Source organism: Excalfactoria chinensis, chromosome 2 (genome assembly GCF_039878825.1).
Source record: "Excalfactoria chinensis isolate bCotChi1 chromosome 2, bCotChi1.hap2, whole genome shotgun sequence".
NCBI classification, from domain to species: domain Eukaryota; kingdom Metazoa; phylum Chordata; class Aves; order Galliformes; family Phasianidae; genus Excalfactoria; species Excalfactoria chinensis.
This window is the reverse complement of record NC_092826.1, coordinates 61,685,425-61,711,911: the sequence shown is the minus strand read 5'-3', so window position 1 is coordinate 61,711,911 and position 26,487 is coordinate 61,685,425. Positions and strand designations below refer to the sequence as shown.

Below are 26,487 nucleotides of genomic sequence, written 5' to 3'. Positions count from 1 at the left end.
CACTAAACGAAAGCAGCCAAAATCATTTTTGGGAGAAAAAGATTTCAGTTTCCTTTAATGTTATTTAAAACCACAGAGTACATGTAGAAGAAAACATTTCCTACATGGTCTTTCAAACTATGTGTACCATATCCATCAGTGTTACACAGTACTGTTCAAATTCCTCTGAGAGGAGCTGAGCTGAGGTGGGTCCCAGTGACACACAGCATCTTCAGCAGGCACAGGTAATGTTGCTTCGTAAGCAACATCGATGTCCTTGGTGCTGTCTATGACAGAGCCTGCTTTACAGCTGTGGGAAACCTGAAAGTATCTGATAATGTAGGGCAATGACAACTCATGAAATTACATCATGAAAGCCAAGAAAAAGGAAACTGAGCAACTAACACTAAACTGAAGCGTTTCACAAAAAATGTAAATGTTTGAATATTTCAAATAAATTCACTGAAGACTCAAAAACTGCAGCTAAGCTCAAAAGAGCACACTGTCAAAGACTCTTATGTAAGTATTTTGCAATAAAATCAGGAAGGTCTAAAAATGCCCGTCCCGATCCCCATTCCCAGAGTCACCTCTCCAGATGAACGTGACAATTTTTATTTCTTTATTTATTTTGAAGTCAACAGCAAGAGGTATCTTAACTGTAGCCCAAAACAAACAGCGTCAGTGGTCACAGATTTTGCTTTTTCCATGATACTCTTGGCCCTCAGTTGCTGCCCTTTACCACTGATTTGGTGAGTTGGAAAATGGATAATCTATCAAAACCATGTGCTAGTTATTTCTTTGCAGTAGGAGAAATTTCCTTTTGCCTTAAGACAAGTTGCAGTGACTGTGGATACTCTTGTTTGATGCTTGTACAGCTACTGAACAATGGAAACATTAAGTATGTTAAAGCACGCTAAAACTAAGCCACAATGCATTAAATTGCTATATTTAAATGCTAATATAATGCTATTGTTAAAACAGACAGTCATCTGAGATGGCTCAACACTATCAGTGTCAGAAATTAAATGCAAGAGAATCCATTTAATCAAAACATTATGTTTTATATAATGAATTAATCATTCACTTGGCTTTCAACTGCCTTTGAACAAAGTGTTTCGTGACACAACTTTATGTCCTATACAGTTTCAATTCATAAATGCTTTTAACCAAGTAGACTAATTGCACCTTACCAACTGAAACACAAACACTTCCTAGTGCAAGCTCTGGAAAGGGTTTATGTGAGACTGGATATGTTTATTTGCTCCTAAATACTACGTTTAAGGATATGACAATAAAGTTGTTATCAGTGAAATAACTATGTTTAAAATTTTAATTACCAAAAATGAACCACATATGCCTATTTTCCTCATTTTCAATCAGTAGACCATTTGTGCATTGAGTCTGAAAAGAACAAAATCTAGAAGGAAGAACTCGTATTGTAAAACAGTATCATGCTCATAATAAAGTAAATGCACAGTTCTGTACACGTTTCAGAGCTACAGTGCTTTACATTTTTTATTATTTCACCAAGTATTGCATAGTAGAAAAGGAAGGGAAAAAAGAAAATCAACTCTTTAAAATAGAAGTGTGTATTAAAAAATATTGCTGATCTCCTGGGTATATTGTGAGTGCTTATAACTTAGTACCAATACTTAAAGACAAAAAACCCTGGATTTTGAAACTTTTTTTTTTTTTTTTTTTTTTTTTTTTTTCTCTCTCTCACAGAACATCACAGCTATGTAAAGTTTGGTTGTATTTTAATGATTCATATTTCTTTTATCCCAATACACAAAAGCCATACATGGTTTACGGCACCATTTTTCTCATTTTCAATAAACAGTAAGATCTGTCTCTCCCACTTCTGTCTCAGAAGTGTTCCCTTGTAATATTCTGGAAGATGCTCTAAATTAGGCATCTTATTTACTTCTGTATCAAATATAAAGCCAGTTAGTAAAAATCTGCTTACTTCCGAGAAAATAATGTCACTGTATGACATATTCATACATATTTCACTGTTGGCGAAAACACCTCCAGGGTTTTCCTTCTTCATCCTCCACAATGTTAGAAACTTGGAATGCTTATTTTCATGCTCACACAAGCAGAGGTGAAATACAAGGTTAAAACATTTAGGAGGGTTTTACAGAATCCTGACTACATGGCACTTCCTGCTATTTGTCCATTGTGTGGCGTTAGGAGTTTTAAATCCTACAAAGAAAAACAAGCAACTCTGTTCCTTTTTAATTTCCCAATTCTTCTGGAAACAACAGCCAGCAGTAAGACGTTTCTGTGATCATACTTTTGTCTAAAGCATAAATCATTCAGTGCCAAGTCATCAACATGGTACAGAGAGAAGACAAAAACCTCTTCATACTTCCATAAAGACCCAACAAGTGCATGTGCAAAACCCAGCAAGACTGAAATAAAGATGGACACAATGTACAAGACAACTGTCTAGTTAATATTTTCTCTATGGTTTTACAAAAAAATAAATCAAGTACTACACAGATTATTGTTTTTATAGCTTTAAGGGGAGCAGCAGTGACCAGCAATTTCACACAAGTTATTAAAATCCAAATAACAGCATTAGAAGAATGCTATTACTGAAGCCACCTGACTTTATCAGAACAAGAGCAGCATCTGTCACAATATGACGATGTTCACATAAAAACACACATACTAATGCAAGTCAAACCCATACCACGCATCTTGAGACTGGAGTTATATACTGAAGAAATTTACCATGTTTCGGTAAATATATATTCAACATGAAGAAACATAAGTAGTGATAGGAATAGGTCACTAACCTTGAAGACAAATGGTAATCAAGGGCTGCTATTGAAGAAACAAATGTCACAGAGATGCTCTAAATATTTTCAATTTATTCTCTTGCTTTTATTTTGTTTTTCTTCTCCTTTGTGCCTTTTTCACCTCTTGACAAAGTCACACAAACTGCAAGCAATGACTTTAAGATCTAGGCACAGCATAACTTCAAAGCAAGATATTTTAACAGAAAGGCACACACATAACAGCAAAAGAGAGCTTCTGTCAAATAGTAGGCGCAGTCCCTTCAGTGACCCCTGCTCAAGTGGAGACATGTCACTAGGCGTTCTCACTCAACATGATACCAAACAGCAGCTGAAAGCTTGCACCCGTACAACACTTTTCCATATGTACTTTTTGAAAAAGCTTCCCAAGCAAAATGTGTGTCCACAAGTATTTTACAATTGAAGTCACAGTCGGAATGACCTGTTGCAGTTTAGTGAGGAAAGAGCTAACCAGATTTACCATCTTTTGGTTTCCAATCTATGCCCAATTTAGCAAAAGGATAAAAACCCCATGCACTATAAAAACTTTCATGTAACGATAAAATCAGGAATGCAATACATAAGAACAAACACAAATCTATTCACCCTTCAACCTACAAAGCCATGAAGATTTTTGTGTTGCCAATGACCTTGCGTGTTTCAACCAAAAAACTCTTTTAACCAGGTAACTAGGAATCTTCTTTCTTCTACTTGTAACTAATAATGTAACCTGGAAGAAAGGACTAAGTCTGTAGGAGACAAAGATTAGCAGTTTAGCACGTACTACATTCATTTTTCAGTCATCTCCTGGGGAAAATAAAATAAAATCAAACCAATCCAACCTTCCCGTAACATGAGAGATGCATATTATATAGCTATGTCAGTTTCTATAATGAAACTTCAAAAATAAATGACAATATCCATAATACAAACCATAGTTCTAAAATATATCTGGATGTATATGTGTGTATTTTATATATATATATATATATATATTCAAAAAGAAAATCATCTTTTTTCCTTTTATATACATATAAACATTTGGTTAATGTCTTAAATGTTTTTCCTTACATAGGACTAATTTTTTAAATAACAGTTTCAAACAGTTCCTTAAAATAATTTTTTTTTCTTTCTTTTTTTTTTTTTTTTTTTAAGATAATATTCAAAAATGAAGAACTACCTTAGGGTAATCACAAAGCACACGCAAAATAAATTAACATCATACAAATGTGGTTATATTGTTCAGAACGTCCAATTCTCCCATTTGAAATGAAATGGAGACCAGTGTACCTTAAGGGTGAATCATTTAACAATATACAAATTAATTCTCTCTTTCTATGTCAATCTTCATGTGAATTTTGCTGCATTTCCATAAAGCAAGAAACACAATAAATCCACAGAACTCTTGCAACAGAGCTGTGTTCCACTGGATAAACGTACAACATTTGCTGAAGGGCAGCAAGTCAACATTTTATCACCATCTGAACACTAGAAACACCTGTGTCCTTGTAAGCTTCACACCTTGAATTAGCAGCAACATATTTGGTGGGTTCAGTAGTAATTTTTTCTTCCAGTATTGGATTAGATTACTTTGCATGTACAAGTCAAACATCTAGTACTTGTGTGCAATGTTAATCCACATTTACATCTGAGAACTCATAATACACATGGAAACAAAGATGAAAGAGAATTAGACCTCACCTTAGATTAGAATGTTTTCAGTCCACATACAGAAATAGCAGTGAAAAATATCTGCCTTGGAGGACATCCAAAATGGAAAAAAAGAAATACAACAGCTATCACTAAGAAGTAGGTCACTGTTGAAAGGGCAAATTGGAAGTAAAACTGATCAACAGAAGATGTAGACTGTACCATCTGTTTAAATGTATAAATGCAGTATCATTTTGCACATCACATACAGCGATACAGTATTACAACAGCTGGCATACTATTAGACTTATGGAAAGTGAATACTTAATTTCTCCTATTGTTAATGTACAGTAGTTATGCATTAGGCTTTGAAGCTTTTCATTAGCCATTGAGAAGTCAAGGTTACATTCCTACAAATATTTAGTGTCCCAGTAAGAAAGTTACAAATATTCACTTTCCACGAACTTTCATACAATACAAAGATATTAAATGCCTTCTTAAACTGAGTCATTTCAGTCCTCTTAGTTTTCCTTTCATATTTTCAAAAGAAACACAAGGATCATTGTAACTTCCAAAGTGAAGGGTGTTTAAGGCAGTGAAAGATATGCACTGAGGTTTCCATGATTGCTTATGGTGCCTAAGTAAAGCATTTACACACCATTGCTCTCATATTTATCTACACGATTTCTCTATACTGTACATGATTCAGCAATCTTCTTGAGAAATTTAAAGTGCCACAGTTCAAATGTGCTCATCTGTCTTCTCACGGGTTTCTAGTCCGTTCTAGTTGCTTTGAGAAATAAGCTTCTGCTTTACTTAAAAAGCAGTCTTTTTAGGGAAAAAAATAAAAAAAATGCATACTTCACTGCTGTGCTAACTAGAATCCAGTGGTCGAATCAATCCTTCTTTGTAAACACGAAGAATAGCTTCACAAACAAATCTGTATTGACTCTGTATAAGAAAAAGAAAAAAAACAAACATGGTGGATTAGTCAAACTCCTGACTGTACAGTAGTATTTAATTGGACTAACAGTCTCACTGCTTCATTTTCTCCTGGACAATAACAGGAGAAAAGATACAAAACTGAAAGTGAAAATCCATCTCTTCTGACTGCATTAATATGACACAAATGGAACACTTATTCTTCTCTGAACAAGAATTAAAAATCTTACAATGAGAAAAAAGGTCTGCAAGTTTGAAAGAACGTATCCTTATACCCTAGGGAATATTACTTGTTTGTAAAAACTATGAATCTTTAAAGTTTCTTCTGACTTTGATGAAAGCTGTCCTTCATACCATCTCACCACAGGATTTGATTATTTTTTCATACCATTACCTGGTAATTACAAGGTAATGGCATGACTTTTGGTTATGCATCCAAAAAGTTACCAGATAAAATATATTGGTGAAAATCCATACTGCCTTGCTACAAAAACTTTTATAAACCTTCGCTGCACTGTCACAGAAGATGGAGTTGCTTTATTTCAAGTGGGTAATAATATCAAGCATTATTTCCTTTCATAGTAGGATGTGATCAAATCCTTTGGAATGAATACTTTTGAAGAGTAGCAGTCATGTTAATTCTTCTGTCCCCAACATTTTGAGCTCATTTAGTTTTTACAAGGTCTTAACGAATGAGATTGGTATTTGTTTTCTAAATTACACTATTACAAAGATGGTTCTTCCACAATGGTTCAAAGTTGTTGTTAAAAGCAAATAGTCTGATAATCTCTTTCTGAAAAGTGATACAAGACAACATCAAAATGCACAACGAAAATTCCACATAGCCAGAATAAATATTTACGAGTGGCTTAATCTTGAGAACACAAAAAGAACTCGTGAGGATCGAAGCATACATCTCCCAAAAGTACTTCTGACCGCTTATTCAGTCAAACCTCCAAACGAACAGCTGTGTCTCAACATTGTATCAGGAGAAGCACAGCTTCGTGTTTTCTGAATCCCGTTTTCATATCTTTGAAATATTACCCCAGCTGCCCTTCCACGCTAAGTCTCATCAACACTCCAGAAGGATTTGGAAGCATTCCCCCCAAATCTCTCCAAGGACAGAAATAAAAGATGATGCACGGACTGTGAAGAACCTTATGTTGCATTTCAGTATTGGTAGTTCAGACCTTATTCTTGTCCACACATGTTCAAAATACTTTCTCTTAAGTACAGAAAAAATAAGGGAAAAGTTCAGGATAGAAATTCATGTTCTGTATATCTCAATTTCCTGCCTTTTCTTTCAAACCTTCAGTCAATTACTCCCACCTCTAGTATCACTCTGTTCTTTTGTCTTTATTTCTTAATTACCTTGACTTTTCTCTTGTTATTTTCATTTGCATATTTCTGCTGCCAGAACAACCCAACTGCGATATTTAGCTCTCTGTTCACCACTTCTGTTAACTCCTTTGTGTGATGAAGTTATTGAACAAGAAAGAATGAGCACTTCAGTATTGCTTCCTCTGACTCAGACTTTGACTACGTGTTTTCTTTGCTGCTATCTATTTCCTCTATTCCTACTGTTCACTTTGCTCATAACTAGCTCTATTACAAATGTCCTAAAGCATTCCTTTCTACACTGTTTAGTATCTCTAATTAGTCTTTAAAGGAATACAGAAGCTTTAAAATAATAATAATAGGGCCACAGCATTGCACATATTTTGTTGTAGCTTTATTATATTTTCTTGTTAGGATAGATTTTGTTTTGCTGTTCCTGATGACCAGATTATAGGTCTTCAAGTAACTACAAATTTGGCACAATAAATAGAAGACACTAAATTGACACGTTAATAGCTCTGCTAAGTCAATCCTTATCAGGCACATCCCATCTGATCTTAATTTACAACACACATCTGGCTATGTATTTTATCTTCTCAGAGCTGAAGCACATGTACAGATACCACAGAGCTGCTGAATATGCTTCAGGTCAGGCTGCTACAGCTGAACAACTTCCTCTGGAAACCGTACACTTGATATGAGCAATGGAGCTAGATGAAATGGATGCGAAGGAATGAAAGAGTATTCATGATAGATAAATATAGGTTAACACGGAGCTTTTTGGTCTTCTGCTCTCTCATAGCTGAGTTCTAGCTCATGTGCCTCATTTATAGCACAGTATGCCAGCTCTGCTCATTGGCTTCTGCATACTTCAGAAATAACAAGTGAATTTAGCTTCACAGTACTGCTGCTACTTCCTTCTCTCCTAATTGTGCAGATAGTGAACTGGAAAACATAGCAAGCAAAGTAAGGAGCCCTATTTTAGTACTCAGTTTTTCATAATCAAGGTCTTATGGTCAGTGTATTTATCACTATACTCCACATACTTTAGTTACGTCAAACAATTCCTGTGGATGACTGTTACAATAGGAGGTTCTCAGCACCTGTTAAAAAGTAGAGAACTTCAGGTTCTCACATCAGATTCTCAGAAATAAGACCATCTTCAGAAAGTTTAACTTTCCACTTCCTCAGTTCATTTTAGAAACAGAGAGGCACAGGCAGCGAACTCAGGAAGTCAACATTCAGCTTCCCAAGCCTTGAGGCTAAGACATCATGAGATCATGTGTCATTTCCACAAGGAACTAGCAAGGCACTATTCATACAACTTGCTCATCAGTCATACAGTCAACTCTTGTTGCATGTCCAGGGAGTGAGGGAGTGTACTCATACAGCAATGAATGACAAGAGTCTCAGCAACATGCATGAGAAATCTCTGTTCAAAGAGCACTCTAGCAACCATAATTCCTGATGCTTCAGTGCTTTCATACCCTTAGATAACAAAAGACCTCCTCACATCTGGTAAGTCGTATTCCCAGCAAGTCCCTTCTAACCCTAATTATGCTGTGATTCCTCTGCTCAAGGGGAAACCAAAGGCTCGTGTTTGACTTCTTTTTTGTTTTTGTTTAGCTTTTTAAGATGAAAGACAGAAATGCCAGGTTTAACTGTTGACTGTGTGGGTCTAAACTCCTTTACTTTGATTTATCATAAGGCATTTAGCTCTTTTAGATAATACACATAATATTCTGATACCTGACTTCTACTGAAGGCAGTGGAAATTCCTATCCCTAATCTCCAACGTCAAGTTGTTCGTTTTCACATTTAACACAAAAAAAAGCCCTCTGATCTCCAACTTTCAAACCCCCTCCTTGTTAAAAAAAAAATCAGCCCTTATTTTTCATATTTCAGTTATCGGTATCATCCAGCTTTTCCTGAATTTTATTCTTATCCCTTGATTTTCTAAACTGGAGCAGCAGCACAATTTAAGAAACATATTAATCCTATCAAATTTCTACTCCTTTTCAAATGACAGTTCCTCCACAAACCACAGCACAAACACTTTTATTTTACCTTCCGTTTGAGAACTACCTATGAGGCTCTGTACAAAGAATGAAAAACAAAAAGTTGTTTTATCTTCTTGCACGGAATTTAGATGGAGTATAAACAGATGATTTGACTAAATGACTTTCTGCATTCTAAGTGCAAGGAATAGAAATCAATCACCTTCTAATGACAAGGCAAGAAATATTTGCAGTTAAATACACACCTCTCCAGTAAAAAAGCCTTTTGCAAAATATTATGTTTCACTGCACTATGTCATGATAAACATAGGAAGCATGAAGTATAAGGGCAACTGAAGACAGATACAACTAGAGATCACGTAATACTTCCTATCTGTTTTAAAACTGAACATGAGCAAAATATATACAGAAAATGAGAGTTCCTGCTCTATCACTTACTGATGTTTGAACCATCATAGCTCGCTGGTCTCGCATTTTTCTTACAATATCCAGTGGATAAACAGGTTGGTTTCTTTCAATTAAGCACATGGCTGTTTCCATAGTGACCAATACACCAGTGCGACCGATTCCAGCACTGTGAAATGTAACAGAAAAACAGTCTATAAAATTAGGATTTTGCAGTTCACCAGACTCTTATCATAATATTATGACATTAAATAGCTTTGTGAATTACAGGATGACCTTTATACATTAGAATAGAGCACAAAGCTTATCTTTAAAGCAGTTTCAATGACATTTCTTGCCCGTGATAACAACAACAAAATATTATACAAAGGTAAAAAAAATCCCAAAGTAAATGATTTTTAACAGTTATAGCTACTTATAAATCTACATGCTTATATTTTTGACTAAAAAGATAAGAGGTAACTGACTGCTTTTTGACAGGTACTTTAACCACAGTAAAACTTTGCAGTGCCATTCACAATGAATTTACAGAGGTGGTGGAGGATAAAAATGGAGAACAACTTACATTACAGATGATCAGCTTTATGATAATTACATAGCTAAGCAATTTCATCAAAAGAATGAAGGAGAAAATACTGCAGTCTTAGTGTTTCCATTTAATTCAAGGAATCTTATACCTTGCAGACAGTTCTCAAAGCAAATGTTTATTGTAAGGCTAAAGCAAATGAATGGGTAGAATTTTAAAACACAAGTACCTGCAGTGAACGAGAACTGGCTCATTCGCTATTCTCTTTGGCCTCATGCAGGTCACGAACTCCAAGAAGTCCATGGAGTCATCAGGAACACCATGATCAGGCCAAGCAACATACTGAAGATGGGTGACGGTGTGTTGCTGTTCTGTCTAAAATACAGTAAGATTTGTAAAGAGAGTTCAGTGCTACAATTCCTGTGTTGATATTTACTCGATACTAGTCGCACTTTTCACACAATCTGCAGATGCTGTAAGATGTCTACGACACTGAAAACATTTGTCATTTTATAATTCAGAGTAACGTATAAACATGTAATTCTTAGCATTCAATAGACTAACACTTCCTCCATAAATGAGGTATCACGTTTTACTTGTGATCTAAACAGGTTTTCAAACCAAAACAAAACAAACAACAACAACAAAAAAAAAACCCTCACAATTCTGTGAGGTTTTCAGTTTTTAAATGTATTGGCTCTTGACGTGCAATACCTTGATATCAATGATTCACTTGAGGTAAAATGATACGCAACTTACACAACACTTTAGGAGAGGCTGCAAGAAATAGCTGGAAGCCAATAAAGAAACATTCAGAATAACACCAAAATAACTGGCATTGGGGCTTCCCAATCACAGCTCAAAAGCATTGTTTTGATTTTACAATGAGGCTGCATATGAACTAGGACATCTAGGAATGATACACTGGCATACTGGTTCAGTGCTGAAAGGTGTTTTCCACTTGTTCATTACCTGCAGAGCATTAGGTCCTGCCATAAAAAGCAGATGAATGCCATTTTCCTCTCATTCTGCAATCCAATTCAGTCTCCTGAAGTATAGCTGCATATCTAAATGCGCCTCTGTGTGTATTTACAGTCTGTTAAAAAATAACGCTGCCTCTAACATTTGCTTGCTGTGGTTTCTGTTAAAAACCTACATATGTTAATTGTAAACATATGAATGATTTCTGTACTGCCACAGGACATTTTTCTTTATGAACACAACTTAACTCATTGAAAATTCTGCAATATGAATATATATATTTTTCCATTCAATCATACTTAAAAGCAGTTTTACAGAATTTCTTGCATTTTAGCTCTTTGCTAACTTTGATTATGAAACCACACAATTGTCTTTGCATTCAGACTGGGCCCAAATGTTACGTTACAGGTGTTGCCAATGATTAGACTGGGGAAAATAAACAAGAAGCTAAAGACTCTGAGCATTGCTACATTGTGCAATGAGGATATATTAACCTTCATAAACTAAACCTTCATATCTTTCCTTTATTTCTTCCACATTTAGCAGCAGATACACTGTTAGTTCTGCTTGACTGATGTCCATAGCCAAAGTTAACATTTGACACTTACTGAAACAAAACTGTCCTTTATCACTGCACCAGTCTATAAAGGCTGACCTATTCCTAGTGGTCTGTGCAATGATGCTTTATTGATGCTAGCGACTTGGAGTTTTATTTATTTTCCTAAGTATACAATTACTGGAATACATGACCTGTTTTAAATGCCTTTGACTTCTGCTTTCCACTTCCATTAGAGGAAGTGGTTCCACTCTCAAGGAGCAAGGTAGTAAGACAGTGAAGTAAGAAGACAGAATGCCTACAGCTTATGTACTGAGCAGAGTTCTAGGAAATGATTTTATTCCAGGTAACATAATTACGAAAATTTGTTTGTATCCAGGAATATAAAGACACATCTCATAGTCTGCTTCTTGAAGGCAAAGTCTGAGCAATCAGAATTAAAAGGTCTAGAGGAAATTCCAAGTGAACAATGACAGGAATCTCTGAAAGAAGCAGCATGGCCTTTTAACTACTCAGTAATCCAGGTCTGAATAAATGGAGTCCCCCTTTTTTTTTTTTTTTTTTTTTTTTTTTTTTAAATAGCTTATAAACATTGAGTACAACCAGATTTGTACACTTCTGGTGTGATCACAGTCCATGTTCTGCTGCATGCCTTATTTTTTCTTACAGACCAACAAACTTGTTTGTTAAATATTCCACATATTTCTCAAGTTTCAGAGTAGTTTTCTAGTCATTTGTGTTTCGATATAATCAGCTTGCTATTTGTTTTTTTGCTGTGCAGTTCTGAGTTGATTCAAGCTGTTAAGAACTTGATCACTATTTTGCTTATCAAAATGCTCAAATATATCTGTGTTAGAAAGTTTGTTTTTTTTTTAAACTCAAATATCTCATTCAGAAAACAAAAAGCTATTACTATAATTCATTATTTTTGAGTGATTGATGTTTTCCTTTATTTGTTTTTACTTTTCAAGTCTTTATACTCATAATGAAGTGAAGACAGTCAGCAGAATACTAAAAGTACATGGAAAGCACTACTAGACAACAACTACAAAAATCTATAATCCTAGGTTAAAAAGACAAACAAAGTGCTAGAATTATATTTATTGGCTCCACAGTTAGCCCCACTGTGTGTGTCTGATTAACAATATTTACTTTTAAACAAACTACATCTACCAGATCCTGCTTCTTAATGAAAAACTGGTTAAGAAAAATGAAAAGGTAGGCTCTCGTTACACTTAAGCCACTTAGCAAACCATTATTGCCTGCAAGACAACTTAAATCATAATCACAGTGGTTTGGTTTTTTCAACCCCACTAAGATTTCAAGTGACAATAATTAGTGTAACATCCTAATTACCGATAAATGTGGAACTTCTCTTTAGAAAATCTGGCTTTATAAGTCCTGTTTTATAAGTCTAATCATATATACTCTCACTGAGACAACAAGAGCTGCTCATTACCCAGTTGCTACATTTGCCTAACTCAACATTGTATACCTTGACGCTCCAATCACATGGACAGATTTCAATTGTATTTTGTATTTGCTATTCCCACAAATCAGTTTCCATACTAATAGAACTATAAAAAGAAGCCCAATCAACCTATTCCTGTGGCACTTCTGGACTGTGTAATTTTCCCCAATTTATCACCAACCATCTGGCCAACATTAAGTTCTTTCAGGGCACTGACCCACATTTACTTTGCATGCAGCTGCAGAGGACTAAGACATTATATCCAGCCTCAGGTATCTGTTGCTGTCCTTCTGATGATGATTATTGTTTCTGCAGCAAAGACACTGACCAAAGAAATTACACACTTGCACTTACTACTATGCAAACTTACATCATCTTATTGCAAATGCAACTTCACTGAGGTTAGGCTAATATCCTGGATTTCCTCTCAAAAACATCATGTCCTTTCCTAGGGTTGGCAGAGGTAACAACAAACGCTGTAACACTTCAGAAACAGATCTCATCTGTGAAGATTTTTAGTAGCAAAAATATCCATCTTTCATCTTTCTGTAGATTGATACCTTGCTTCTCATAATTACGCTGGAATGCAGGATGGAATGGAAAACATTCAGTCCAGACACTTCCCAGAGTAGTCTTTGAAGCACTTCTGCAGTGCGGTAGGTTCCAGACATTTATGACATGGTCAAATTTATATAAATGTCATTGGAAAGAAAATAAAAGGTCTTATTTATAATGTACGGAAACATAAGTTTCAGCGGAACAGCCTAAGAGTCTTTAATGTGAACAAGCTGAATATTTCCCTTAAACTACCATGCATCACACAACTTGCAAAGAAGACAAACTGCATGTTAAACTAAGCCTTAAGAATAGAGATCTGTAAAAAAATTAGAAAGATCACATTTTCAGCTTCTGATAGGAGAAGATGCTACTCATTTACTGCCTACAATTAATCTCATATCAATTTAACACCATCACTAGAAGGCCTGCAAGCCGGTCATTCATAAGTAGAAAGATGTGTCGTTATATGTCTTGCAATTTTACCTACTTGCAGGAAACAGCAATATTCCTCCTTAGCAAAATAAATTTATGCCTAGTTTTCAATTTCTTTGAATTGATACTCCAGTCTATTTATTTTTTCTTCAAACCATCCCACCCATCACTGTGATGTCAATGGAAAGTGATAGCTTATAAATTAAAAATCAGCTTTTCTCTCAAAATCTTATTTGCATTGTCATTATTTGTGCAAACACTCCACATTTTGATACAAGGAATTGTCTTAATCACATTGACTTATGTTGTTTATAAAGTGTCAGTGCTCTCTCTTGTGGTGCTCAATTGTTATTAAGGCAATGGTTTAACTGGTCTTTAAAGGATGAAACTAAATCAATATTTTAGTATCTTTAGTTCTTTTCTTTTTGGTCAAAAGATTATTTTTTAGTTAATAAACAAATCAGGAGGGAGAATGAGAATGCACTTTGGAAATGACTATAAGTAAAGTAAAATGTGATGGAATGAAAAGAACCTATCTCACAACATTTCTTATTTCAAGCTTTTTGAATACTATGCTCCAGCGAACATTATCTCCATAGCCTTCCTAAGTCCCACAGCAGGGTTCTAGTTAAATTTAACTGAAATTGCTTAAAGACAGAGGAAACTAGAAAAATAAATGTTCAGGCTTTTCATCCTATTTTTTTTCAATGACTAAAGCAGACGCTTATCTTGTTTTATAAAATAGTGCACTGTGTGATGAATTTATCAGTTACAGTATACATTTTTTCTCGAGTATGTTTGCTTTGATTCCCCAAAGCCTTACACCCTCAAAAACCCCCCACAAATTTACTGTTTTCTGTGCTTTGCTTGAACAGGATAGATTTCAGTCTTGAAGAAAATGGGGCTACCTATGTATTTCATACATTTGTAGACACTTGTTTCAATTTCAGGTAAAGACGCACCAAGAAAAACTGGGTCAGAAAGATCCTCAACATTTCTTAGTTCAAGTCTTCTGAATATATGTGAACAAAAGGCCAGGGGCACTATTTCACTTCTGAGCCATTTTGCCCTTAAGGCAGATTTGAAATCTATGCAATTTAATACACACAAAGATTCTTCACAAACACACTTTTCCAATCAACATCAAATCTCCTGAGAGTTTTGAAGCTTTATCTATCTCATTATGAAAAGCTACTTGTCTTCATAAAGACCAATGCAATGATGCTTGCTTTAGATCAGGGAATGATAAAAACCTGATTTGAATTCACACAACTTTTTATGTGTTCTTTCACAGAATCCAGCAACAGTATTTGTGAGAGAACATATAAGGCAAAGTACACTCTTAAGCAGAAGATGCCCCCAGAGGAATAGATTTACTCAGATCTAAAAAGGTAGCTCAAATGATGTGTAAAACTAGGAGATACTTCATTTTTTTGTCCCCCCCACTACATTTTGAAACAAAAGACTTTTTATCTTGTTAATTTGAAACACAAAACTCGCACAGGGCTTTCAGGTTATTAGGATCATATTTTTAACTGCATAGGGCAGGTGAATGTTTCTCTGAGTGTGATCATGTGACCACTCCATTTAAATGTGTATGGAAGCTTGTCATTAATGACAAAGATTTAAAAGACAGCAAAACAAACAACAACAAAAACACAAAACCAAAACCAACCAGAACACAATCAAAACAACCTCTTCCCACAGTAACACTTCCACTGAGGTCTAGCTTTATGATGATTTTAAAAATCATGCCATTTTGTCTCATGGCAGTGAGCTCTCCAACAAGAATAAGCCTTTGCAGTAGAAAAGATGTTCTCAACTGATAGCTACCATGAGACAACTTCTTGTACAACACTTTCACATTTATTAGCATGACTACAAAAGCACAATCTTTATCTCAAAATACCTGTAAGAAAAAAAACACCTGCCCCATTCTCACTAACATTTTTACCTACCAGATGATAGTAACTAGATGCTAGAAGTGATGCACACTGAATACAGTCATTGTTTAATTTATTCAAAATTATGAAACAGTTATAATTACTAACTGGGAAAAAGAATTTGAGGGGGCTTCAGCTAAAATTAACAAAAAGGGTTAGATAACCATATTTAAGTGGTAATCAACTAGTTTGAATGATAGTGAATAGAAGTTTGCCTATATATTTTCTGCTTTAGTGAGGTTAGTTTCTTGTGCTCTGACATTCAAGTTTATCACTTACAAAGCAGTTGGCTGAAAAACAGAACGAAAAGTCATAGTGCTCCCTGAACAGATGGTTTCTCATAACCAGCATAAACCATCCCTCCTTTTAGAAAATATTTGTGTCCACAAAATTTTGAAAAAGAGCTAAAGAAGGAAATGTATAAGAAATGCTGGACAACCTTTGAACAAAATCCAAACTTTATTCCCTATATTCATGCTGTAGGAGACAGAAATGTGATCTGAACGTTAATTTCACAGCACAAGCTCATATGTAAGAAGTATTCCAAGTAGCTCACTTCCCTTTTAGTTTGTAACCCTCCTTTAAACAGAGAATAGCTAAAGTAACTAAGTACCATACATTAATTGAGTACATCGGGTTCGAGATTCAGAGCAATTTTTTCTTTTTAAACTCTAACTAGAGATGATAAAAAAAAGCTGGTAAGATTCTGTGTACTCTCTGAAACTGACATTGTTTAAACTGTTTCGTTGCTAGCTATTCTAGGCATATGTGCCATGAAGCAAGTCACCCATACTTCATCCTTGGAAGGACACAGAAAAAAAATCTTTCCAAAAATCTTTGTATGAAAGTCAGTGACTGCAACAATGCTTGCAGTAAAGCATCAACTTCTTCATGAAACTCATCACAGTATCTGTAGAGTATAATGGATTAATATATTACAAGGCAACACAACTTTTCAAAAATGTATGTTTTGGAGAAAGCCCTAAAGAAATAATAAAACTGCACTGATTCGTATTATATATATAGATCCTTTTATAAAAATGTATATATTCACGCAGCATGGATTCACCTATCTTCAGATATATTTATTCAACTTGCTTAGACATAGTTTAAGACAAGAAGCATTTACCTCAACGTTTGTAATCACCATTTCTCTAACAACGTACGCAATTGTACAATCTTCTGAGTGGCATCTGACACGAAAGCCGCCATATTCCATTACATCTGGTGGATCAGGCCAATACTGATGACATTTTGTCTGTAAAGACAAAGGAAATTTAAGCACACATCAACAACTCAAACAAGTACTTCTGTTTCCAGAGTCCTCTCCCGTGGTTCAGAAATTCAGGGAACAACTGTAATCCTTTGCTGCTGATAATGTTCAAACTCAAACATAACAGAACAGGATAAATCCTCTGTAAACTTATGTAATAGACATTTATAATTAAAAATTCATACAAAGTGGATGCAAGCTAAAAGCTTTCTGCCTGGCACTTTCATTTCTGAAAACTATTTTTCAAAGCATGAGGTTCCTTCAAAGTTTGGTGAGTACACTTCTAATTTACATTCAATCACAAATATTGAATAAGTATCAGAGCTGCATATTGCAGAATAACCTACCAGGATAGTCCTGAATGAAGTAAACTACTTACATTAGTCTGTAAAGAGCTTGACAACAGATATCACCAATGTCCTGCTCAGAAACAAATCTTTTTCCAAGCAGCTGCACAGAACTCCACTGAGCATCAAGATGCGAATTTTGTACAAGCAGTTGGGCATGCTGTTGATCTAGTTTCCAGTTCAGTTTAAAACTCTTGCTTTTCTCTTTTCATTTTTTTTTTTGTTTTGTTTTGTTTTTTTTTCCCCCCAGTCAGTTCTTAGCAACACTAAGACTGTATAGTGAATACATTGCTTTTCAATTCCATAAAGTAACTGGATTAAAATTCCCTGGAAGATACTATATAGCTTTAAAATCCTATTCTGTGTCATCACAAAGGTTCACAAGTTATAAAGCATGCCTCAAATACATTAGAAGTTTGTAGTGCCTAGCACATCTATCTATGGCAAGTCAGCCACTACCGAACAGCCTTGTTAATTCAGTTTTACCAGTGGAAATGCCTTGGACTCTAAACTAAAGCCAATAATCCTTACTTGTTTTTATCAACGATGACTGAGAGGGAGGGTGAGAAGTAGGCAGTCTGGCTCATACAGGTAGAAAAAAAAGGAAGACGTGCTGAACTCAATGAAATGGAACACTACCAATTTTCTTGGCTACACAAAAGGTCATGAACTGTAAAGTCCAGCTCTTCTAAAAACTGAAAAGGTGTATGACAGGCTTATTAAATAAGAACACACATCTTAAAGAAGCATTTCGTCATAAAAGCAAAACTATCACTTATAATTTTTATTATGTTCCAGTCTGTGATGATTCAAAGAATATATTACTTCTGTAAAAGAGCATCTAAAACTACATATCCATTTCCAAAGTTTAAAGATCTAAATACAAAAATGTGTTAAAAATTTAAAAGCTCCTTTAAAAAAAATGAAGCAGAAGACTAAGTTGTAAATCACTCAGTGATAAAAACTTTAACAGACCTTGCTTTTCACATGTATGTAAGTGAAGTTTCAGTGTGCTATTTTCACAAGGATGTGTAGTGGCAAAGCAATAAGCAATAGGCAGAGGTTGCTTCAGGGAAAATTATTCCAGGATAAAAGATTCTTCATTGTTAAGAAAATCAACCTTTGGAATACAGGTGAGAACAATTCGACTTTGGCACTTCTTAGGTCTGAAGAACTGATGGAATATTGTCTGCTGGAATTGCATAAGGCTTGCCTCAACAGACCTGAATAAATGAATCCAATGCCTTCTTTTTCAACAAAAGGACATGACAGATCTATTCACTTCTAGTCTCACCTACACAAACTTTGACATAACTAAATGTCAGCAGGTTGAATTCTGACAGCTAGCATTAGCTAGTACTTACTAGCTAAAACTAGTAAGTACTGAAATGATAGATTCCATTTTCAAGCTGGACCGCAAGTTTTGCTTAGAACTTCTAGACGTTTGCTGAATCACTGAGAAAGTGATTGAGACATAGAATCCAATTCTCATGGGAAAGGACAGTATGCAGTACATGACTGATCAGTAAAATTCAAGTCAACTCTGTTCATCAGACAGCTGTTTTGCTTTCAATGAAACAGAAAATAATAAAGTCACACAGTTTGTCTTCCCCCAGTTAATTCAGAAAGCCTTCAGAGAAAGTTTTCAACGGAATAAGATGGCCTATTTTAGAGTTCTTTAATCACAACTATAGGAAAAACTATGGGAAAAACATTTCTTCAGAATACAAAGAACCTGAACACACTTACCCGCCCACGTTCAGTGAGTGTTGTTAACATAATGATCAGCGACAACTTGTGATCCCAGACAACTTGCCAGAAGTGTGCACATGTGTGAGGAAGAGGCCCTTGAGTAGCAATGTACCTATTCACAATGCCCACAGAAGGAATTTCCATCTATAAATGAAAAGATATTTCTTAAGTAAAATTAGTTCTCACTATGCAATATTATTATTTTTAATATCCAGCATTTCATTCAAACAAAGAACATTTTGAAGGAAGATTAAAAATTCAAGTTGAGCAATAAGAATCATAATCATGATTGTTATGTAATAACCTTTAAATGTGTATCCCTTCACCTGAACTAGGAAGAGCTAAGTAAAACATCTCTCTGTTTTCAAATATATTACCAACTGTGAAGCTGAAAACCCTTCCAAGTTTTCTTTAATATTTAGTAAGGAATAATGGCAAAAAATACCAAAGGTGTATTAGCTGTGTAATGGCTGATACTGGATACAAGGAGTCAGTAGTTTGTGATTTAGGTCTTTCATGTAAACATTTGACACACAAACACATTTTTTCCCCTCTTCCCTGTCTCCTAAGCCTATGCATAACTAGGGTAGGGAGAGCTCTGTTTTCTCTTCTAGAGCCTTTGCAGCACAGTTAGTAGGTTGTAAGTTGTTCCAGAGGAAAAAGGCGTAATTCAAAGCCATAGAAGACAACCCTCAGCATTTTCAAAATGGAGAAAAATGATTTGAAGAAAAAAATTTGAGGCCCTGGAACATTTCTAGAGAAAGGCAATGAGACTGGTGAGGGGTCTGGAGCACAGGTCTTATGAGGAGCAGCTGAGGGAGCTGAGATTGTGTAGTCCGGACAAGAGGAGGCTCAGGGGAGACCTCACTGCACTCTACAACTTCCTGAAGGGAGGTTGTGATGAGGAGGGGTTTGGCCTCTTAGGCAATAAACAGGACCCAAGGAAATGCATACAAGTTGTGCCAGAGGAAGCTGAGATTAGACATAAGGAAAAACTTTTTCTCTCAGAGAGTGGTCAGGCACTAGAATGGCTGCCCAGGGAAGTGGTGGAGTCAGCGTCCCTGGTGGTGTTCAAGAGGCGTCTGGATGAGAACCTATGAGAGATGGTTTAGTGGCTTGTGGTAGCAATGGTAATGGGAGGATGGTTGGACTAGATGATCTTGAAAGTTCTTTCCAACTTTGTGTTTCTATGATTCTATGATTTTAACTGAACCAAAATTACCAATTATACCTTTTATAAGATATGTACCCTAAATACCTAAAGCTAGCAAGCTAATTTAGAAAGGTTTTTTTTTTTTTTTTTTGTTTGTTTTTTTTTTTTAAATATATCATTGAAAACTATCAAAAAACCCAACAGACTTGGAAAGGCAACAGACTGACAAGAATAGCTCAAATACTTCCAAGGCTACAGAGGTATTCATTGAGAAATCAAAGTTGACAAAATACCCAACTTAAGTGGTTCTAAAATACTTTTAATCTCCATGACTGTGCTCAGACAGTAAAACAGTTTCAGCAACTAGCAAAAACCTACAAGAGTCTTAACTGCCATGCTTCATTAGTTCGATTCCTAATTATTCACAGTCAGAGAATCACAGAATGACTCAGGTTGGAAGGAACCTTAATTACCATCTACTTCCAGTTCCTTGGTATGAGAAGGGCTGCCACCCCCCAGATCAGAATGCTCAGAATTCCATCCAACCTGGTCTTGAACGTCTTCAGATATGGGGCATCCACAGCTTATCTGGGCAGCTGTGCCAGGGCCTTTCCACCCTCTGAGTGAAGAATTTCTTTCTGTCAACTAACATAAATTTCTCCTTTTAATTTAAAGCCATTCCCCCTTGTGGCCTCCTCTGGACCTGCTCCAACAGCTCTGCACTTTTCTTGTGCTGGTGGCCCCAGGTCTGGAGATGCAGTACTCCAGATGGGGCTGAGTACAGGGGAACCTCCCTTGCCCTGCTGCCAGCTCTTTATTGATGTAGCCCAGAAAAGTCAGGAGATAAATATTGGAAAATTTTCATTAAAAAACATGAAAAAGTACTCATGAATGTTACCTATATTCTGAGGTACACATAAGGAAATAAATATTAAATTCTATAAATTTTTGTTTTGCAGTATATGAAAATAATGGTGTTTCTACCTTCTGTGTATCAAGGCAGCCGCTTGTTTCACAAGAGACACTTGATGTTTTATGGTACATATCTACATAACTTTTATATTCAGGAATCCCCCAAAATTAAAACAAATATAACTTACTCCTTAAAATGGCTAAGTTTAGTCTGCTATTATAATACAAAAAGCGAGTAAGTGCAGGTCGTCCTGTGACTTACATTCACATAGTTTGCATTAATGTAATCTTCATCACCCTGCAATATTATCCTGGTGGCATCATCTGCACACACACAAAAAAGAAGAGGGGATCATATTAGAAATTAAGAGGCACGTTTCCCATTTAATGAGAAAAAAAAAAAAAAGTGGAACTACAGACAGACAAATTAACAATAGACAAATCAAAATAGATCACCCTTTAGAAAATAAAGTGAACGATTATGTAATGTTATTGAATGAAAAAATAAACTTTACCAAGAAGTTAAATAAAGCAGTTTTAAGCATATATACTATCTTTGAGAAAATAAAACGAAAGATGCAGAAAATATGTACTTAATACTCACAAGGCAGAACATCTTTGTATCGATTCTTGTCCATATTCTGAGGTACTTTTGCACATGTAACAGCCAGTCCTGGTTTCTTTCTATAAAGTTGCTGGAAAACAGAATTTTTCAAAGGAGTAAGACATGATCATGCTAAATAGATCCACATGAAGACAACAAAGGAAAAAAACATCAGAAGCTACTTCAGTTTTTGCAAGCTAACTGCAAAATTCCCCTGAGAGCATTACTTATATTTTTACATGAAAATAACTTCTATTATTACTTGTTCATCATCATCTCTAGAAGAATTTCTAGAAAGAAATAGAAAATGTGAGAGTCACTGATCTGAGCTGGCTGTTTCCCTGCAAAGTCTTCTTTTTCTTACAACACATACCACACAATTGTGGAAGGGCTAGAAGGAAAATCAAGAAAGTAGAAGAAATGAACAATAAAAGACAACAACAACAAAATTACAGACTGATATCTGTTATTACTTGGAGTCAACTATAATACAAAAATTAAAATATTCTCTGGATTAAAACTACCACATTCAACTCTGTTAATACCTGAAAGACCCTGAGGGTGTTCAGTACCTGAAAGACCCCGAGGGTGTTCAAGGAAGAATTGGATGTTGTGTTGAGGGACGTGGTTTAGTGGGAGCTATTGGTAATAGGTGAACAGTTGGACTGGATGATCTTTTAGGTCTTTTCCAACCTTGGTGATTCTATGATTCTATGAAAAGGCAAATCTTCAGCACACCGCAGTGTTTTAATATATAATTCCCTTCTATTTTGCCAAGGCCTAACATCTTGCAAACTTTATCTTCAGCAAACATGGGCAAATGTGCATACAGAAAAAAATTAATTTTGTGGTAAAATGTATTGAATATATGGTACAAGTAAGAAAAACGCACTTGGGGGGGAGGGGAGGTGAGGAGAAATACCAGAAATACCACCATAAACAAAATTGAAGAAACGCAACCATACAATCATAGTTTCCCTGTATTAAATATACATGAAAGCAATTTACAACTGAGTTATTAACCTGGCTGTGCCAGAGTTTTATGTGCTTCACTGAACACTTGTCAAAGAGGTAATTACAGCTTTCATGTTTAAGTAAGATTTAGAATATGGTTTTGTACATAAAATTAAGTGAAACCAATAGGATGCTAACATCTCTACTTCAGTTAAGAGAAAGAGATGAGCACATAAAACTTATTCTATTAAAAGACTTACTGAATCACAGGAATCAGTATGTACCATAGTTCATTTCATTTCTCAGCCTCCATAGCAGAAACAAGTAAAAAGGCTGCATGGGAAGGGAGCTTGATAATCTACACAGCAACCAAAGAGCTTCCACCAGTTGTGACTTAAGTTCCATTTTTAACAGAGACAAGTTAAAATTTCTACTTTTTTTGTGGGAATCAAGAACAATTTCATGTAAAGCAACACTCCTGGAGCTCTCTTGTTGCTGCCTGGCTAAAATGCTATTTCATAGAGAGAATTCTTGAATTCTGTTTAAGTGGAAATAAAACAGAGAAAGATATTAAAGGGGGGGAAAAATGTGTACATGATAGCATATTAATTATTCTCTATTTTACTAAAATGAATGGAGGGCATGATAGTTACCAAAGGTGATAAGAAGACACTGCAACTGACTCTGAATTTGAAGTAGGAAGACCACTAAGCTATCACTAAGCTAACTACATTTATTAGACTTCAAAAGGGTTCTGGCACTACTTTGTAACATCAATATCATCCTACTAAAACTGCTGTCAGGAAATTGGAATGTCAAAGAATCAAATATCCAATGAAGATTATCAAAGAAACATTGTCAAAGTTGTTGGCTAAATTCATGTACAATTAACACACTGAAACACTTGTTTGTATCCTTTGAGTTGCTGTTTTAGTAGCTGTTAAACTTGCTATTACAAGATTCCAACATGTTTGCGGATTTTGGAAAGCTGATAGAAGCCACAGAGTCAAGAATTCCTAAAAGACAGGGAAGACTTAACTCTTTAGAAATTTTGGAAACAAAGGAGAACTCATAAAAGGAGTGTTATGTAATAAATAACATCAAAACTCTTCAGCCTCCAGCATAACATTAAAAACAGCATTAAAAAAAAAAAGACAAAAATGGGAAAATTGCCACTGCTGTTCAATATGTTTGCAGTGTCTGAAAGAATGATTCCAGACGCTAACAATGTGAAATTATTAAGTCATAATAACCAGAATTTCTCCAAAGTTAGAAAGCCTACAAAATTAATGTTTGTATCTCCAACAGAAAAATGGACACAAACATGTTGTGTGATACATTTCCATAAGAAAAAAAAAAGAAAAAAAAAAAAAAGAATTACCTTTTCTAATTTCTTGCTTCTAATTTCTATGCTAACATTGAAAAGCTGTTTTAATAAACTGCAAATATTTTAATGGTCAGATTTATAGAGTACGCCTTGCAAATACTGAAGAATGTATCAAACATTAATGAATTATTCTATGCAGCAGCTTGTCAAGTCTCATCTTGCATATAAGAGAACCTCACCTACAAAGTACTATGCCCAAGAGGTAACCATCCATGTTTTAAATTGCCAGGAAAAAAACATCACAGACCAGATACTAAAGACCACACATGGAAATTAACAATGCAACACTTCCATATTAATCTCCCAGAGAAGAAAAGCAGGAACAGCCAAGTTGCTGATGTTATTCAATGAAAAGCAGCAAAACATGAAAATGAGAAAAATCTAAGGATAAAAACGATATTTCATAAATGACACCTACTAGCATGGAAAAAGAAAAACCACAAAACTACCTTCTGTCCACCTCCTACTATTTTACTCAAAAAAACAATTTAAACAATTTAGTGAGCTTTGGGTACTTGAGCTGTAAAAATGGTAATCAAAACAGAGGGGCAACTCATATTCCCACTCTCTTAAGATGAGATTGAAAGAGAGAAATAAGTTTTCTAATCAATTAAGCCCTGATGTTACTAGCTGGTCACAGCTATCGGTCTATACTAACAGCATTTGAGATTTGAGTATTACCCACCTCGAACTGATGAATTACTGTCCCGCTTTCCAGTCCTTTCCTTAGCTGTTCCATAGACTCATCCAGAGTATCAGCGTATTCAGTACTAAGAAGAGCTTCTGGGATATTCTGGGAATCAACTTCATCTTCTGATCTAGGCTCCACAAACTGTTTAACTACTGAAAAATGTATTGAAAATTAAAATTTGTTGCATAAAGCATTAATGTACTTGCGATACATAATAAAATTTACCAGCTTGTGAGAACAATGAAGTTCACAGAGATAAAGTTTCAAGGAAGCAAATAATTATAAGCAAATAACAGATTTACTTCATTTAGTTATATTTTATATTACTGTACAAAGGACTAGAGTAAATTGTCCTTGTAGACAGTTTCCTTTAGGAAAAAGAAATTCCTTAAGGGGCTAACTAAAAATGACCGTTTCCAAGCATAGAAGTATTTTTGCTGCTATCGTCTGCCGGATAGGGTAATGACTCACAACTTTATCTTGGTAGAAATCAATTAAGTTCTACATTAAAAAATTTGAAAGATAATTAATGGAGTAGCTCTAAAAGTTTGGAGTCCCTCACAGCAAAGCAAACACAAATACATTTACATAATCCCTTTCCATTAGAGGAGCAAATAAATTCCATTTTCTAATTTCGTATTCAATCAGATCTTTCATTTGAACATAAATTACAAAATACTTTCTCACAGTTCTCTATGGCATTTCTTGCTAAGATGTTGAAGAACATGAAAAGTGTTATTGAAAAACTTCACCACAGTTTAGTCTATGAAAGCTGTTGCTTTGCTGAAGGTACCCACTCTTGTGGCTATTCCCTGTAGTGATCAGTATGTCCCATTCCTGCCAAACTATAAAAGATGAGGAGTTCTTACTTGTGTCTATACATATGACTGGCACGGGGCCACAGGATAAGCCTTTAGCTCAAAGCAAAGACTTATCTGCAAGCAGGAAGAGGATTAAAAATGTTAAGAAACTGTTTGGAACCAGTGGAGAGACCTGCACTAACAGAAGCAGGACTGTGCTCAGGGAAAACAACATGAAGAGCTCATCTATCTTCCCAGAAACATAAGAAATTTAAAATAAAGTAAATGCTACAGAGGCATAAAACATTCATGCAGTTTTCTTGCCTCCTGTTTCCCAGTAGTGCATAATTTCTCCAGATTTTTAAGTCATAATACAATCAGAAACTCTTTGCCCATCCTTTCTATAATCATTTGTGTTAAGGTCTTACCATTGCTCCTAGAGAAAGTAAATAATAAAGTAAATACTAATTTCACTTCACCTGAAAGCTCCTGCAATCTACATGTATTTAGAAATGGAGCAAGTAAAATGGAGCAGGACTGATTCCTAATTAATTAATTTATTTAACAAATAAACGCCTGTTAACCTATGTATTTCAGAAACTGTCTTGTTGTCAACAGGAATTTAGTGAGTAGTCTACATGGGTCAGGCTCATCATCATTATAAAATATCTATAGTGGTTAGTTTGTTTTGTAGAATTGTTGTGCTGGGGAACAGCAGCTCATAGGTATTTGCAAACTCGCAACTAAAGACTTGTGAAATTATCCTCTATTCCCGAAAAGAAGCTTTAAAAAGAAACACTTGTTTTATTGAGTTTTAAGTTAAAATCCAAGCTCTAACTTGATAGACATGTTCGTACTCAAAAGAGCCTACAGTTAAAAATATTTATGCTACTAATTTAAATGCAAGAGGAACTGCTTTCCAGCACAGATTTATTTCCAAGTGTTTATTTGAATAGGTGTACCACCAAGCAGAAGAGCAACATTCTCAAAAACATTGAAAGCGAATAATAT

At 35.2% G+C, this 26,487-nt stretch overlaps 1 protein-coding gene across 3 annotated transcripts in view; it reads right to left on the bottom strand.

The window, feature by feature from the left end:
• Nucleotides 1-3,935: 3,935 nt before the first annotated feature.
• Nucleotides 3,936-26,487, bottom strand: part of PTPN3 (protein tyrosine phosphatase non-receptor type 3) — a 114,635-nt gene continuing 92,083 nt past the window's right edge. For all 3 annotated transcript variants that reach the window (XM_072329831.1, XM_072329832.1, XM_072329830.1), the window contains exons 20-27: nucleotides 24,671-24,828; nucleotides 21,645-21,735; nucleotides 21,303-21,364; nucleotides 18,973-19,119; nucleotides 16,733-16,861; nucleotides 9,892-10,037; nucleotides 9,170-9,305; nucleotides 3,936-5,384 (exon numbers count right to left, since the gene is read on the bottom strand). In XM_072329831.1, the coding sequence (XP_072185932.1) occupies nucleotides 5,307-5,384; nucleotides 9,170-9,305; nucleotides 9,892-10,037; nucleotides 16,733-16,861; nucleotides 18,973-19,119; nucleotides 21,303-21,364; nucleotides 21,645-21,735; nucleotides 24,671-24,828 (947 nt within the window). In that variant the 3' untranslated portion in view covers nucleotides 3,936-5,306. The remainder of the gene's footprint in view (nucleotides 5,385-9,169; nucleotides 9,306-9,891; nucleotides 10,038-16,732; nucleotides 16,862-18,972; nucleotides 19,120-21,302; nucleotides 21,365-21,644; nucleotides 21,736-24,670; nucleotides 24,829-26,487) is intronic.